The 15,553-nt window shown below is 41.6% G+C and overlaps 2 protein-coding genes across 6 annotated transcripts in view; one reads left to right on the plus strand and one right to left on the minus strand.

Annotated features, from left to right (window-relative positions):
* Positions 1–4,901: 4,901 nt before the first annotated feature.
* Positions 4,902–6,564, minus strand: ghsra (growth hormone secretagogue receptor a). Its single transcript, XM_048246804.1, has 2 exons — positions 5,805–6,564; positions 4,902–5,329 (listed from the first exon to the last, which is right to left on the minus strand). The coding sequence occupies exons 1-2, from the start codon at positions 6,562–6,564 to the stop codon at positions 5,025–5,027; spliced, it is 1,065 nt and encodes a 354-aa protein (XP_048102761.1). The 3' UTR covers positions 4,902–5,024.
* Positions 6,565–9,538: 2,974 nt separating this feature from the next.
* pld1a (phospholipase D1a) overlaps positions 9,539–15,553 on the plus strand; it is a 32,417-nt gene continuing 26,402 nt past the window's right edge. For 3 of the 5 annotated variants that reach the window (XM_048246468.1, XM_048246451.1, XM_048246483.1), the window contains exon 1: positions 13,039–13,177. The gene's annotated coding sequence lies outside the window, so the exon portion shown is untranslated. Of the gene's footprint in view, positions 9,625–13,038; positions 13,178–15,553 lie in introns of those variants that run through there. The other 2 variants (XM_048246460.1, XM_048246477.1) reach the window with 2 other exon arrangements.

Genomic DNA, 15,553 nt, shown 5'->3' on the forward strand with positions numbered 1-15,553 from the left:
CCTGGTGAAATGTTCTCTTAGTTAGAGCGCAATGCTTTCTCCACACCATCTGCTGTCTCGTTTAGTTTGTATGCTGATGAGGGTAAAGTCAGGCAAAGGGCATGCAGAGAAATGTGCCACCATAAAACCCACTGTATACCACCCATTCTAAGAGCTCTGATTTGGGAGTAAACTATCAACATCCTTCAGACAAACCTTTGATGTCTCTTTCGTGCCCAGGTTCCATGTTACAGCTATAGCAGACTGTGTTCATGTTACAGCTAACAGACTGTGTTCCACAGAGAGGTCCATGTTACAGCTATAACAGACTGTGTTCCACAGAGAGGTCCATGTTACAGCTATAGCAGACTGTGTTCCACAGAGAGGTCCATGTTACAGCTATAGCAGACTGTGTTCCACAGAGAGGTCCATGTTACAGCTATAACAGACTGTTTAGCTGTTGTTTAAAGGAGTCTTGGGAACAAGATAAACTATAGTGCTCACAGGTCCGCATTAAATCTCCAAGTGTTGACGAAGAATTCCTCCATTAACCATTGGCTAAATAGTTCAACATTCAATACAGAATAGAGCAAGTATTCATGAGCATTCATGTCACATGCAGTTAAGAACAAAATTATTCATACCCCTGGTAAGGCAAATATTGATTTACTGTTGATTTTTTCTTGACTTATATACTTTATACTTACTTATACTTTGATTATAGACTGTACCTTTTTAACAGCAATCCGGGTTTTGAGTCAGGAACGATTATTTGCTATCACTCTGGCCTTGTGCTCACTTTTTTGACAGATTGAGGTCTGGTCTCTGGCTCCACCACTCTAAAATGTTGATATTGTTCTCAGTTAACCATTTCTTGCCTTGTTTGGCTGTATGTTTTGGATCATGTGTGGTTTAATGGTCAAATGCCGCCTACTTGTATCTATCTATTGGTTCAGGTCTCTCGGCAGACTGCCTGATCTTTTCCACCAAAAATCTCAATGTAGCCCCTTGTACATAGTGTGAAGCCAAGCACACAAGCAGTGCTGAGACAAATGACTGTGTTTTGTTGTGTCTTGTGCATAAAATAACTTTCTAAAGTTAATAAAGAAACTTTCATACACTTCACTGCAAAAATAGAGTTGTAAAATTGAGTCTTTCAAATGATTGCACAGCTTGTCACGGTTGGCATCATTGAAAACAACAAAGCTTCTCCAAATGATTCCTATGATTACCACAGGAACATCATTGCAGTTCCCAGTGTTGATGCCGAGTTCAGATGCATGGATCACTGTCAGTTGTGATAAACCCCAATGAAAGAAACAGCAAGAAAAATGTGTTGTTGAGGCCCAACCGCACATGATTTTTTAATTATTATTTCTACCTTAGGCTTTTGGGTAATGAATTTTGTTTGGCTGTTTGACTACCCCAAATGTGTTTTATTGTCTCTAACTGTAACTGTAATATTAATACAGGAAAGAAATACAGTATTAGGAATTAACCACATCATGTAAAATTCAAATTAATTTTACCAAGTGTGTTATATGGATATATTGTAAATTCTTTAGAGGTCCCAACATTCATCTTATCAGATGTACTGTAAGCATATTTGGCAGTACTAACATTCCTCACTTGGACAGAGTGGGTGGGTGCATGGTCGTAGCTGAAGGTGACTAAGTCAAGACAAAGCCATGACCCCCTCCATCTGCTCTCAGATCTAATGGGTACAGTAATTTCTGGTGTATTAGCCGCATTGTGTTTAAGCCACGGGGGAGTATTTTATGCAAGTTAAAGGAAACAAAGCCACATTAATACTATATTAACTGCCCCTGTGTATTAACCTCATAGCTGAAGACATTTTGCAAAATCAATGTATAAGCCGCGGCTAATAGTTGGGAAATTACGGTAAAGGTGTTAGGTCAGACAGGTAACCAAGGACCCAGTAGGACTGGAGTATTGTGTGTAGATTGATGAGAAAAATAAATAATTGAATCCATTTTAAGATGAGTCTGAAACATAACAAAATGTGGAAAAAGTGAAGCACTGTGAATACTTTGTGAATATGCACTGAGCCAATCAACAGCAGAGAGACAACTGACTGTCATGACTCTGAGTCCAACCCCATCTAATAATCTTTTCAGCTCACCACCACGCCTCCCCAGACTGTTAGTGTGAGTGTGTGGTCAAAATGAATCCAAGACAACTTGGTATGAGACTGCAGCTTTATTCACGACGCCAGGAGCATGTTACCTACATGAAATGTCAATGTAACAAGCCCACACATCTGTGGGTGAAGCCAACTCTTATACCCTTAACACACACCCACGGAAAATCACAAGTTGTCAACCACCAGTGATCACCTAACCATCTGGTTTTTTAACAGATAAGAATGTTTACCACCCCTCATCCGGAGGGTCACCCCTAGTTCGGTGACACAGGGGTTATTTTAGCTTTTTTAGAGTTAGATCTGTCTGAAGAGAGTGACAATCTAACCCATAAAACCCATAAAATGTGCTTTATGTAATCTTGACCTCATCTACTCTGGCATACTCACAGTGAGCCATGAAATGACCTGAAATAATCCCCTGAAATAATGTGTATTTGGACTGCACAATTGTGCTACAACTTCTCCTTCAACATAGACATTATTATCAATAAAATACACAATGCATCTTCCTTCAACTCCTTAACCAATAATGATCTGCTTTGTAGGACAGACTGCACAGTGGTGTGCTTTATAAATGTTTTATTCACACAGACACACAACAAAACTAATCTTCAGGCTACAGACTGTGATGATACTATTAGCATCTCTAATAGACTTTGTGGTTGTGAAGCGTCGGCATCCTCACAGTGACAATCTTGAATCGCTGCAAATGAAACAAACGACCCACTTATACCTGACCGCCATCCAGGGGTGCGTTTCCCCTGGTTGGCTTAGTTTGTTGGCAATGGGTAATTGCATTGCAACCAACAAAGTTGCTAACTTAGTTAGCAACTATGGTTTTGGGAAATGTGCCCCGGTTTAGTAAAACCACCCCCTCTTACCAGACCCCCATCCAGTTTAGTAAAATGACCCCCTTATACCAGCCAGCCATCGAGTTTAGTAACATTACCAATTGTTTATCTCAATCTATTTTAGCTTTTTTTGTATGGTCTGTGTCCTCATCAAATTAGTTAAGATGAACAATGCCTTCTGAATTTTAATTAACTACTAATAATTGTATTTTTGAATGCAGAGGTGTTGTGTCTGAATGCAGAGGTATTGTGTCTGAATGCAGAGGTGTTGTGTCTGAATGCAGAGGTATTGTGTCTGAATGCAGAGGTGTGTTTGAATGCAGAGGTGTTGTGTCTGAATGCAGAGGTGTGTTTGAATGCAGAGGTGTTGTGTGTAAGTCTGGTAACATTCCCAGTCTTCATTCTTTTTCTCTTCTCCATCCTAACAGAGCGGCAGTTATTTAAGTTTAAAAACCTGGCGCTGCTACATTTTACACCCTTGGGGGAAGACTAACGATGACTTGGGGGAGGGGGGATTTGCCAGGTCTGGCCTTTTCACAGACAGGACCATGTTTCTTCTCCTCTCAATGCTCAATGCCTGCGAGAGCTGATTTAGGGCTCCCCTCCCCGCCTACATCCTCCTGCAAGAGGCTTCTTGATTTACCGACACCTTCCTTGGGGCTCGTCGAGACCTTAATGGTGACCTTGCTGCACCTTAATGAATTCTTTGCAACAATTTCTAGAAATGATCCAAGTGTCACATATTCCCATCACCCTCCAGTCATTGTGTAACTGCAGACAGCACTGGGTCAGTTGTGGACAAGTTTACTGTACATTCACAATCTCATTACACACACATTAATATCTACATTATATATAAACATCATTACATTTACATTCATGTCATCTTATTACAGATTTTTTACAGCTGTTCACCAAAATACAGTCCTTGAAAGTAAATGCAGACGCGTGGATATTTTGTTATTTGCAAGGCTGATGAACAACTCTTTGTAAACAAACACATACACACAGGTGCTATGTCAGTACAGTGTCTGGTACTACCTTCCTTATGACACAGACACACATACAGACATGTATGCTCACACACACACACACACACACACACACACACACACACACACACACACACATGCACACAAACACACACATTTGTGTGTGCGCACACACAGACATACACATGCACACACAGACACACACACACACACAGTTCATTTGAGTGCTTTTATGTCATACCGAAAACAGCAATCATTTTAAACATTTTGCATTTTACCAGGCACATTTTGTCAACATCAATGTGCCACACTTCACAAAAAGCAGAAAACGAAACGTTCCTGTGACCATTTCTTTGTCATCATTTTGTGAGAATCTCAATCTGATGCCACAACTGTTATTATCATGACTATGTTCTCTCATCAGACCTTCTGATGTGTTATCTCTGCAAGGTCTTTTACAGTAACACTAACACGTTATCTCTTCCCAGTTCTCTGCCCTTAGTGTCACATGTATGTTTGAGTCCTTAACATCCAGTGCATATATATTATGTTTTGGTAAAAGGCGCTGCACAGAGAAAGCAGGAATGGTTTTACAAGCAGGATGCCATTTGAACCGACAGTTCAAAGTAAGATGCTGTACCTCTGCACCTCTGAGTCAGTGTGCAGGAGGACACAGGGCTGTATCTACAGTGCTCATTTTGTCCTCCAGCCAGAGAGGTTCTCTTTTAAGGCAATGTGGAATATCTCACTCATACACACACACACACACACAAGCACAGAGAGAGAGACAGGCAGAGAGAGAGACAGACAGAACAGAGAGAGAGAGAGATAATGGCCTACCCATCACTTCCTTAATCCTAATTAATTTATTTATTCAATTAATAAATGTGATGGTATTAAAAACAACTTGTGAGGTAGGACAGGTGTCTGCCATATTCTTATTCTTCCATCATGTCCGATAAAGAAATACAAGGACATGCGCACGAGCATGACTTTACCATGTGCAAAGATGAATGTCAGTCTAGTTTAATAGTCCAGTCACACGCTGGCAATTGATTCGGTAAATCCTGGTGAACTTTCATCCTTTACTGAGGACGCTGTTCTCCTTGGGGTCTTCTTGAAGCCGAAGAGAGTGCATGCTGCAACCCTGTACTTCTTCGACATGATGTTGTAAAGTATGGGGTTGATGGCTGCGCTCAGATAAAAGAGTACGACGGAGATGAGGTTGCAGTACTGCGTGATGACGGCCATCAACGGAGACCCAGTCTCGAACGACTTGGATATCAGGTAACGAACCACGTGAAAAGGCAGCCAGCAAAGTACAAATGCAAGCACCACCACAACTGTAAACACACAACATTTAGTTAACTGTAAGCACCAGTTTATCATACTTTTGTTTACAAAATTACGCAGACAACAATCACAGCGAAACGCACAGTGGCTACTGTAATTCTCCAGCGTGTTATCTAGAGATTATTCATTCAGCGCAACCAAACGCTGAAATTAACCAACGCTGACATTTATTCCTGGGGGCATTTAATTTTTACACTTTAGTGTGCCACAATATCCAAATGTTATTTTTATCCAAATCTCCCCAATATTTCAAGACGCATACACATTTGCACATAGCTTACATTGAAACATCTCTCACAAAACATCAGCGCAGTCAACACATCATATGAACTCTACAAAATATCATGGTTTCTTACGGTTTACCAGTAGCATATTGTCTTAAATTAGACAGGCATAAACAACATTAATCCTATGTTTCTCTTCCGATACATTTGTTATTAGGCACGACAGTTATTAGAAACTTACCCAACATTTTCACAGTCTGCTTGTTGCTTTTATCTCGACTAGAAATGTTTGGTCTTCTCCAGAGTGTGCGTCCTATAAGACTGTATAAAATAGTGAGACAAAACACGGGCAAGAAAAAGAAAATGCTCGATACCCACACCATAATGGTAAAAAGTCCAGATTGCATAGCGTACTTCGTCGCAGTGCATTCGCTTGTAATCCAAATATTAGTTCCATTTTCGTGTTCAACTCCTACCAGGACAAACACCGGTCCAGCACTCAAAAATGATACTGCCCAAAGAATCAGAATAACTCCTCGCACGCGCCCTTTGGTGACCACAACTTTGGCCCTTAGGGGAAAGCAAATCGCGAAGTACCTCTCCACGCTCAGGGCGGTGATGTTCAGGATAGTTGAATATGTACAACCCTCGCTGACAAACTGAAACAATTTGCAGAGGAGGTCCCCGAAATACCAGGGACGGTATCTCCAGACTCTGTATAAGTCTAAAGGCATACAACAGAATATCAGAAGATCCGACAATGCCATGCTAGATAGGTAGAGATTAGTTGTCGTACGCATGTCCTTGTATTTGGCGACCATCAAAATTGTCATTAAATTACCCGATACCCCGACGATAAATAAAAAAGAGCATATGATAGAAATTGCGGTCAAAATTGGAACAGGGAAATTGTTTACTGGATGCTCACCGCTCCAGAAAGTCGCGTTGTCATCCCAGCTACAATTAAATGAACAATGTGAACCATTTGTCCAGGTTTGCATGGTGGTAAGACATCGGTATCAACTGTGAGCGCCAGAGACTGTGTGCTCCACTGTGCAGATTTGAATGACAGTCATGCCGGCGCGCTGCTTGTAGTCTCTTAACCCATGGGATAGTAGCCACTGACATATATTTTGACATTTCATATCCTGCTCATAAATCGCTCACACCTCCTCAATCTGCAATTTTGCCACAAAGCCACTGAAACGCTTGAACTGAATAGAATACTTCTATCCTGTAGGACCTCTATTGTGACTGGTGTCACGCAGGAAACTGTTGTGTTGATCGTGCACCGTGCACGTACTGATGGCACAGGCCTATCAGGTATTTAAGTGATGCTAAAGGTGAGATGGAGATTGTGTGCCAAGTGGTTGATTCTCTCTCTCTCTTTTAGATGTTTTTTTTTGGCAAGTATGACTATAATAATTGACAAGTATGACTTTCTAACCTATTTCAAAATATTGAATAGTCTCCGAGCTTCACCTAGTGGCGATCGAAGTGAGCAACTCTCCATGTCTAACCAACAAGTATCCTGCAGCAATCTTTGAATTGGTATATGAAGACAGTTTGATATAGGGATTGCCTGCTCCAAAACTCGAATGAATGAACATTTCCATACATATATACAACCCCAAAACAGAAAAGTTGGGACATTGTGTAAAATGCAAATAAAAACAGAATGTGATAATATACGTCTCGGTAAACCAATAGGCCTATGTATCAGCAAAAAGGACATAGACAATATTATATCAAATGTTGAAAATGAAAATTTGGACTATTTCATGGAAAATATATGTTAATTTTGAATTTGATGCCAGCAACATGTTTCAAAAAAAGTTGGGGAGCATGTTTACCACTGTGCTGCTTCAACTCTTCAATTAACAAAATTCTGTAAATGTTTAGGAACTGAGGAGACCAGTTGCTAGAGTTTTGAGAGTGAAAAGTTGTTCCACTACTCCCCGATATAGGATTTCAGCTGTGCAACAGTATGGGGTATTCTAAGTCATGTTTTTCATTCCATTATGCACCTAATTTGACAAATCTGGACTGCAGACAGGTCATTTTAGCACCTGGACTCATCATCTATGGAGAAATACTATTTAAAGTGCAGAATTAATTTTGGCATTGTTTTCCTGAAATATTCAAGGTCTTCCCTGGAAAATACATTGCCTGGATGGGAGTATATATTGCTCAAAACCTGTATACATAATTCAGAATTGATTGTGCTTTGCCAAATGTGCAAGATGCCCTCCTCCACACCATCATAGGTGTTGGGTTTTGAACTGAATACTAAACACTAAACACTAAACACTAAAACAAGTTGGATAGGTTGGATACTTGGATAGGCCCTCTCCTCTTTAGCCCAGATGAGTCCATGATTTTAAAAAAGAATGGCAAATTTTGATTGGTCTAAACACAGGACCCTTTTCCATGTTACCTCAGTCCATTTTTAGGCCCAGATAAGATGGTGGTATTTTCTGTATCATGTCTCAATACAATGTTGGCTGTTTTGACTGTTACAATTTTGGCTGTAGTTTTTGAATTGAGTATCAAACTGTGCACATAACCAATGGTTATCAGAGGTTTTCCTGAGCCCCAACAATGACAGGTCTGGAAACAGGTCTGGTGTTGATGCAGTGCCATCTGAGGTCCAAAAGACCACGGCCATCCAATTTGTTTTTCAGTTCTTTCCTTTGTTTGCAAAGATTTCTCTGGATTCTCTGAATGTTCTAATGATAATATGTCCTGTAGATGATGAACTCCCCAAATACTTCACAATTGCATCTTAGGAAACATTAAAATTACATTGTTTCATCATTTGTGCACACAGGTTTACACATAGTGATGAATACCCCTACATCTTTACTTCTAAGGGACCCTGCCTCTCTGGGATGCTCTTTTTCATACCCAATCGTGTTGCCAGTTACCTTAATTAGTTGTGAAATATTCCTCCTTTTGTTTTCTTTATCATTACACTTTTCCAGCATTTTGTTACCCCATCCCAACTTTTTTTGAAACATGTTACTGGTATCAAATTCGAAATTAACATATATTTTCCATGAAATAGTCAAATTTGTCATTTTCAACGTTTGATATGTTGTCTGTGTCCTTTTTGCAACAAAATATGAGTTTAAGAAAGTTGCAGATTATTACATTCTGTTTTTATTCACATTTTACACAACGTCCCAACTTTTTCTGTTTTGGGGTTGTACATTTTCCAGGTTTCTTGTGATTATGCCAAGTGTTCACCAGTGAACAGACCATGCATGACACACATGTCCATTGCCATAGTGAAGACATGACACTGAGGTCAGTCATAACTCTTTGGAGTGTTACTATCGTTCCACCTTGATTAAGAACCTTTCCAGTGATTTATTCAGTTGAACTATCTTAAAGCCCACTCATGTCATGCCACATGGTTATGCATACAGGTGCTTATTTTTGATCATATTTACATACATATTTACATTTATTCATTTGGCAGACTTGCAACAATAGAATAACATGTAAGTTATTAACATTTAAGTATTACATTTACACTGCATAAACTACAGTTACAGCAATGTAATAACATTTAAGCTACATTGTAGATGAGACGTTAGTACTAGAGGATAAGAGTGCCTACATTTTAAATACTAGTCAAAGTATGGTAGGAGGAGAAGTGGAAGAGGAGGTAGAGGAGGGAAGAGGAGAGGAAGGAGGTAGAGGAGGGAAACGAGAGAGAAGGAAGAGGTACAGGAGGGAAGAGATGGAGGTGCCATCATACTGGCCTATGGGAGGCTAAACGAATAGAAATGGGCCTGTGAGATGAGTGTCCAGAGTCACACTATGTGTAAATGTCCAGACACACTGTAGCTGTAGTAACTGGCCCGGGACATATCAAAAGAAAAGGCCCAGTTCTACTCGTACACACACCACACCCACATTTATGGCATTGCTCAGGTGATTCATGTTGAAAACAGGTTGTAAATGGTATTATGGCACTCTAATGCCTTGACCAGGGCTAACAAATGTTGAACAAGCAGTAACTCTGTAAAGATCGCCACACCAAGGAGATGAAGGTAATTCTGCTTCTTTGTTTTTACTCTTGTTTTCTTGCTTTTTATTCTCATTTTTGCTCTTTCTTTCGTTCTTTCTTTCTTTCTTTCTTTCTTTCTTTCTCCTTGTCATCCTTCCTTCCTTCCTGTCTTTCTTTATGGCTGTCTGTCTTTCTTTCTGCTCAAGGTACAAACGTGCCTCCTAAATGACAACAGGGAGGCTACTGGATTAATTACTGAATTACTTACTTGAATTACTGAAAATACTGCCTTTTTGTGGTTGTTGTTTCGTGGAATAGACGTGTTGTATTGAGGAAATATTTGCTGTTATTAAATGTGGTTTATGTTAAAGATTATTGTATACTCATGTACACAGAGAAAAGTTGTGTTACTGACAATATTACTAGCATTTTACAGTAATGTAATGTGATATAAGAGGGTTTAAATTCAATTTTCTGATATTAGGAATGATTGTTGGCTCATTGCAATCACTGATTATAAATGCACTTATATTGCCTGACCTACTTTTCAGAGTCAATATTCAGACAATGGTGCTGTTCAAAGTTCAAAGTTACAGTATTTTTTTATTGTTTGAGATCAGATGGTTTAGAAGAACATTAAAAGGTTGCGTGTTGCGTAAGCCCTGCTTCTAAAAACAAATCACCAGTTTTGTCCACAAGAGGGAGAAATTGCACCATGGCTGGTCTGTAAGCTCACCAGCTATGACTCATCTAGTCAGTTCCTGTGACACTAGTTGATTACTGCATGTGTATTAACACATTCTGACTCTTTGTATATTTGTATAAGAAAGATCACTGATGTGGTCAGTAACTGCTGCGTCTGAATGACTTTGTTGGAGTGTTCTGCCTTTCCTCTGCTGCAACACCGCCGCCGGAAGAACAAAGTCTCAATTGTTGCCTTTTTTGACTTGTTTTGGAGACATTCTATTGATTTGTTTGATTTGCTTTCTTTTTTTTCTTTCTTTAGCGCTGATGGTTTGATGTGTGAAAGAAAAGGGACATTATATTTATAGCCCACTCTTTATGTATCATCACATTTGCTTAACAAAATATCCCAGGATCATGGTGCTCCCCATGGTGCTCGCTATGTTGCCCTTTAGCTCTCTGTGGATCACCTGCTTTATGAATTCAGAGCAAACAATTACATGTAGAGAAGCTGGATAAGGGTGTTTACACAGTAAACACAACTGACATGAGTCTCTGTCTGTATATTGCCATTACATGTGCTAAATCGTACCACTAAAAGTCATCTATTTACCCCTTCTGTATGGACAAGGGCAATCATCATTTGGTTCTCTGGATTCATTGGGCAGCTGGAGTGACAGACCTAATCGGCAGTGTCTCAGTCAAGCCCATGCAGCTAATGTCTTTTCTAGTCAGTTCAAATATTAAATCAGACATCGGGCAGTGAGGATATGCCCAAGGTCAACTGAGTGTGTTTAGTTAAGATTTTCTTCCTCTGACATCTGAGGAAATGTCCATGTCAGTATTATGACAATGGACAAATGGACACATCGGCTGTGTCAGGGATAGCTTCAGATGATAGCTTCAGGGATAGCTTCAGGGATATCTTCAGATGGGTACTGAGAGTTTTTTTTAGATGTTATTATAGAGGGCCAACTTAATTTACACTCAATTTGTAATTACATTAATACCACAGAATGGGGAGGCAGGTTTACAAAGAATGCCACCTTGGCTATTCTCAAAACACTAGACAATGGTAGTGTTCCTTTGTGTGTGTGTGTGTGTGTGTGTGTGTGTGTGTGTGTGTGTGTGTGTGTGTGTGTACACATGTTTGTAGGCTATTATCTTTTTCTCTATCTGATCTGGCATGCAGTTTTTGTTAGCTTAACCTTTCTTTTCATATCTTTGAATACACCGAGTATCTACTCACATGCAGTCAAACTCCCTCTGCACTCCCACTCTTTATAATGAACATGCATCAACTTTTATAATCTTTGGTAAAAATATGGTATTTATATCAGTCTGTGTGCTATTGGTTTCTCTCACACACTTTCTCTCTCTATATACATACAGTATATATCTTTCTTTCTCTTGCTTTCTCCCTTTCTCTCTCCCTCTCTTCTCCCTCTCTCTCTCTCTCTCTCTCTCCCTCTCTGTCTTTTTCTCGCTCTCCTCCCTGGCGTAATCGAGGACTCACCAGCAGCGAGTTCCTGCTGCAGGGAGCTAAGTGCTGTGGAGGGAGATGTTGTGGAGGTCTGTGGGATGGAAGGAGTACTGATGCATTTTTCTGGTAGTCATCAGTGGGAAGACATTCCCCTGTGGGGTAATTATTACCGCAGCTCCAGTTGAGGGCCATCGCACCGAGTGCAGCGTAAAATTGAAAAATCAGAATGATGGATGGTCTCTGTAGGTGCTCCTCTGCCCAGTGTCTGTGTGGAAGGCTGTGAGTCGCCTCGTTATTTTCTTTTACTTTCCACTTCTCAGCACGGCATCCGTTCCCAACACTGTCGAGAAGATTACATGTCCCAGTGATGTGTAGACCATTAACCAAGTCAACAGAAACCCATGATATCATTTAACCTTTGAACTCTAGCGATTGCAACTCACTAATTCTCTGTTCATTCTCATGTTGTCAGCCTTGTTTAACATAAGTACATATTCATCCCTGATAGATATATTACAGTAATAAAGACATAGGCTCATCTAGCTATCTTGTAGTTGTGGCACAGACCAGATGTAGTCAAGTTGTAGAGGAGGAAACGTTTCATTTCCTTCTGTGAACTCGAGCAGCAGCTATCATGATATTACCCAAGTGCAGTTTGAACAGCTGTTTGTGTTCAGAATGTTGGTTAAATTCCTGTTCTCTGTTATTGTTTGGGGAGATAACAGCTTCTCACAGCTTTTTCCTCAAAAAAGACAGACTTCCTCTTGGCTGACTAAACATTAACAAAAGGACGAAGAGATTGTACAGTATTGCATTTTAGGATTAAATGGCATGGTGTGTTCAGCTAGTTAGATGTTTGCTGATCCTCTGTACTTGAGAGCTCTTTTTATGCTTGTGGTGTATACATATATACGTACACACACACACACACACACACACACACACACACACACACACACACACACACACACACACACACACACACACACACTCACACTCACACACACACACTCACACACTCACACACACACACACACACACTCACACTCTCACTCACACACACACACACACACACACACACACACACACACACACACACACACACACACACACACACACACACTTTGGCCTCTGAAGCTGAAGACACTTATGGAATGGTTGTGCCCTTGCGTGAAAGCTGATTGGTGGAGAGTTCAGAATGGACAGGACCATAGCAGCCGTCCAGACTCCTCCCCCTTCTGAGGCATTGGCCTGTAAGCGATCTTTCCACCGCTCTGTCTGGGAGTGGAGTTGAGCAGAGGGAGAAGAGTTGGGACAAGTGTGTGTGCGGGTGAGGGTGTGTTTGTTTCGTTTCTTTCGTGTGCATGAGGCAACAGCTGGATTACTCAGAGCCGTGACAATGGAGAAGCCACGTCTGCAGACGCAGCAGGTTGATGAAGTGTTTCTTTGTTCTTTACTTGTCTATTTCTGTTTCTCTCTGCACCATCCCTCAGGGTCTGTGTGCTCATGGGAGGGGAAGTGTAAGGCACTTGTTGAGGGCTTGACGAACATAAGATTTGGCTCACTGAAAAGTTCAGTGTGACGGTCGATATATGCTCAAATGTGCTTGTGTGTTAGACACTCTGTGTGTATGTATGTGTGTGGGTGTTTCTACGTGTTTTTCTATTATATTGTGGACCAAGTACTGTATTTGTGTCTAAACACACCATGGCGTTGTTTGAGACGGGCAGCGAGTTGTGCCAGTTGTGTGTGTCTTGGGTCTTGTTCTATCTTGTGTCATGTCTGTGTGAGGGGCTTTTGTGCCAGCGCTGGAATGTGCCAGTGCCTCTCCTGGCCCCGGCTGGACATGTGGACAGTGGAGGCCCTCCTAAGGGGTTCCCTGTCACAGCCAGAGTCTCCGGCCTCGGCTCCTGTTATCACAGCTGTTCTCCGGGCACGCCGCAAATCCAGCCACTTCTCTTGCATTCTTCTTGTTTTGGTAGTGCAGAATTGATATGTTATGGCACGAATGCGAATGAGGGAGAAGTCTGGATTTCACACAATACGTTTGTATGCGAGATGAACATTGACTTTCGTAAAAAATATAAGATGAGATTGTTTTCAGTGACAGCTCTATCTGAAAGTTGTGCTGTTTCATAGTCTTCAGCGAGGTGATGGTTAACTGGTTTGCCCAAGCCCTCAGTCTTGGATAAAGCCATCAGTGAGTCTTGTCAGTAGGGCATCAGTCATTCATAAGAAGATGGAAGGGATTTAATCCTGCCCTAGTAGGCAAAGTTTCATTTAGTGACACTTACTGTAGTGCTTGAGGCACAGGCATGACGGTGTGTAAGCACAACGTAATATCTAATACGACATACTAGCACATTGCTAAACAAGGTGTGAATTTATGACTTGTGTTTGTCTATGTCTATGACTGTCTTTTATTCATTTTGTCTTCTGTTTTCATGTGTCAAAAAAGTTGTGTAGCTTAGGGTGAGACCAGCAAGAAGTATTTGCATTGTGGGTGAATGAATTAGTCAATTCACTGGCCATATTTCAGTGTTGCTGCGGTCTGACTGTGAGGACTGTGAGGTTTTGGAGTGATTTTGCATTTGATGACGTGCGGCGTGCTATTGTGAAACACTGGCTGAGGCATGGCCAGAACCGAGTCATGGTGTGTCATATTTCACATTTGTTTGATGATGGTAAACGCACACCTTGTGAGGTGCTCACGATGGTAAATAAGACTTTAATTTAGAAGAAGTGTCGTGGCACACTCAGAACTTCAATATGCAGTTATTTATTACACCAACGTTTCGGCTTGCGCCTTCATCAGGGTCATTTTCACACATTCCTTTAGCTGCCTTCGCCAAGCACGAGGCAAGACGACAGGCAGGCAGGAGCCTCCCCTGGCCGCGCCGGCCGCTGACACATTGGCCTGTTGCGTAACGACGACGTCCGTCCTCCTCCAAAACGCTGCCCAGCCCTGTCCCACTGTTGCCCGTGACAACAGCAGCGAGCGCAGGCAGGAACTGGTGCGTAGGAAGCGAGAGCTGATATTCCATCGGGTCCGGAGCACAGAGGAAGCGGCGTGTCCCGCAGGGCTGCCCCGGGGTAGCCTCTTTCACTCACTACACTCCCTATCTTAACGTTTCTGCTGAATCATAGTGACTGAAGTCTCTGTTGGGGTGTTATTTCATGGGCTCTTGCTGTTGTCATTGGTGTGGATGATGAGCTGACAGGAAACCCTAACTTGACCCAGTGATCTTGAGTAGTGCTCAGCTCATTCATGTGCTATACGGCACAGACACAACGTACTGTAAGCATGGCTTTGTACATGGTGTGTTGTGTGTGTTGCCTATTTGAGAACAATGTTGTTCTCTGCGCTGAGCTGGATGTGCAGCATGCATGGCGCACTCCCAAAAATAAACCCTCCTTCTATCTTTGCTGTCAGAATTACGTTCCTAGAGAGATTCAGGTCAAAGTATTTTTCAGTTGTGTGCAGGGACGCCTCCCTCTGAACCCCACAGCAGAGGGTGAATCGGAGGGGGGGGGTGTAGCTTTGTGTCAGCTTACATGATGAATCCTCTAAATGTGAAGACATAGTTTTATAAAAGTGTGTGAGTAACAGCTAAAGGATGCATGGTGAATCGTGTGACTGTGAAGACATAGTGGGGTGTGTGTGGGAACACAGCCTCCACCTCACCCTTATGCCTCTCCTGTGTGACTTCACTCTAAACTGGGAGTAACAGAAACCTCACAGTCATGTCACACCATAAAACTGTGACTGAAATGGCTGAAACTCTCACAGCCTCTGTGTGGTCCT

The sequence above is a fragment of the Alosa alosa genome, chromosome 1 (genome assembly GCF_017589495.1).
Source record: "Alosa alosa isolate M-15738 ecotype Scorff River chromosome 1, AALO_Geno_1.1, whole genome shotgun sequence".
Taxonomy (NCBI): Eukaryota; Metazoa; Chordata; class Actinopteri; order Clupeiformes; family Clupeidae; genus Alosa; species Alosa alosa.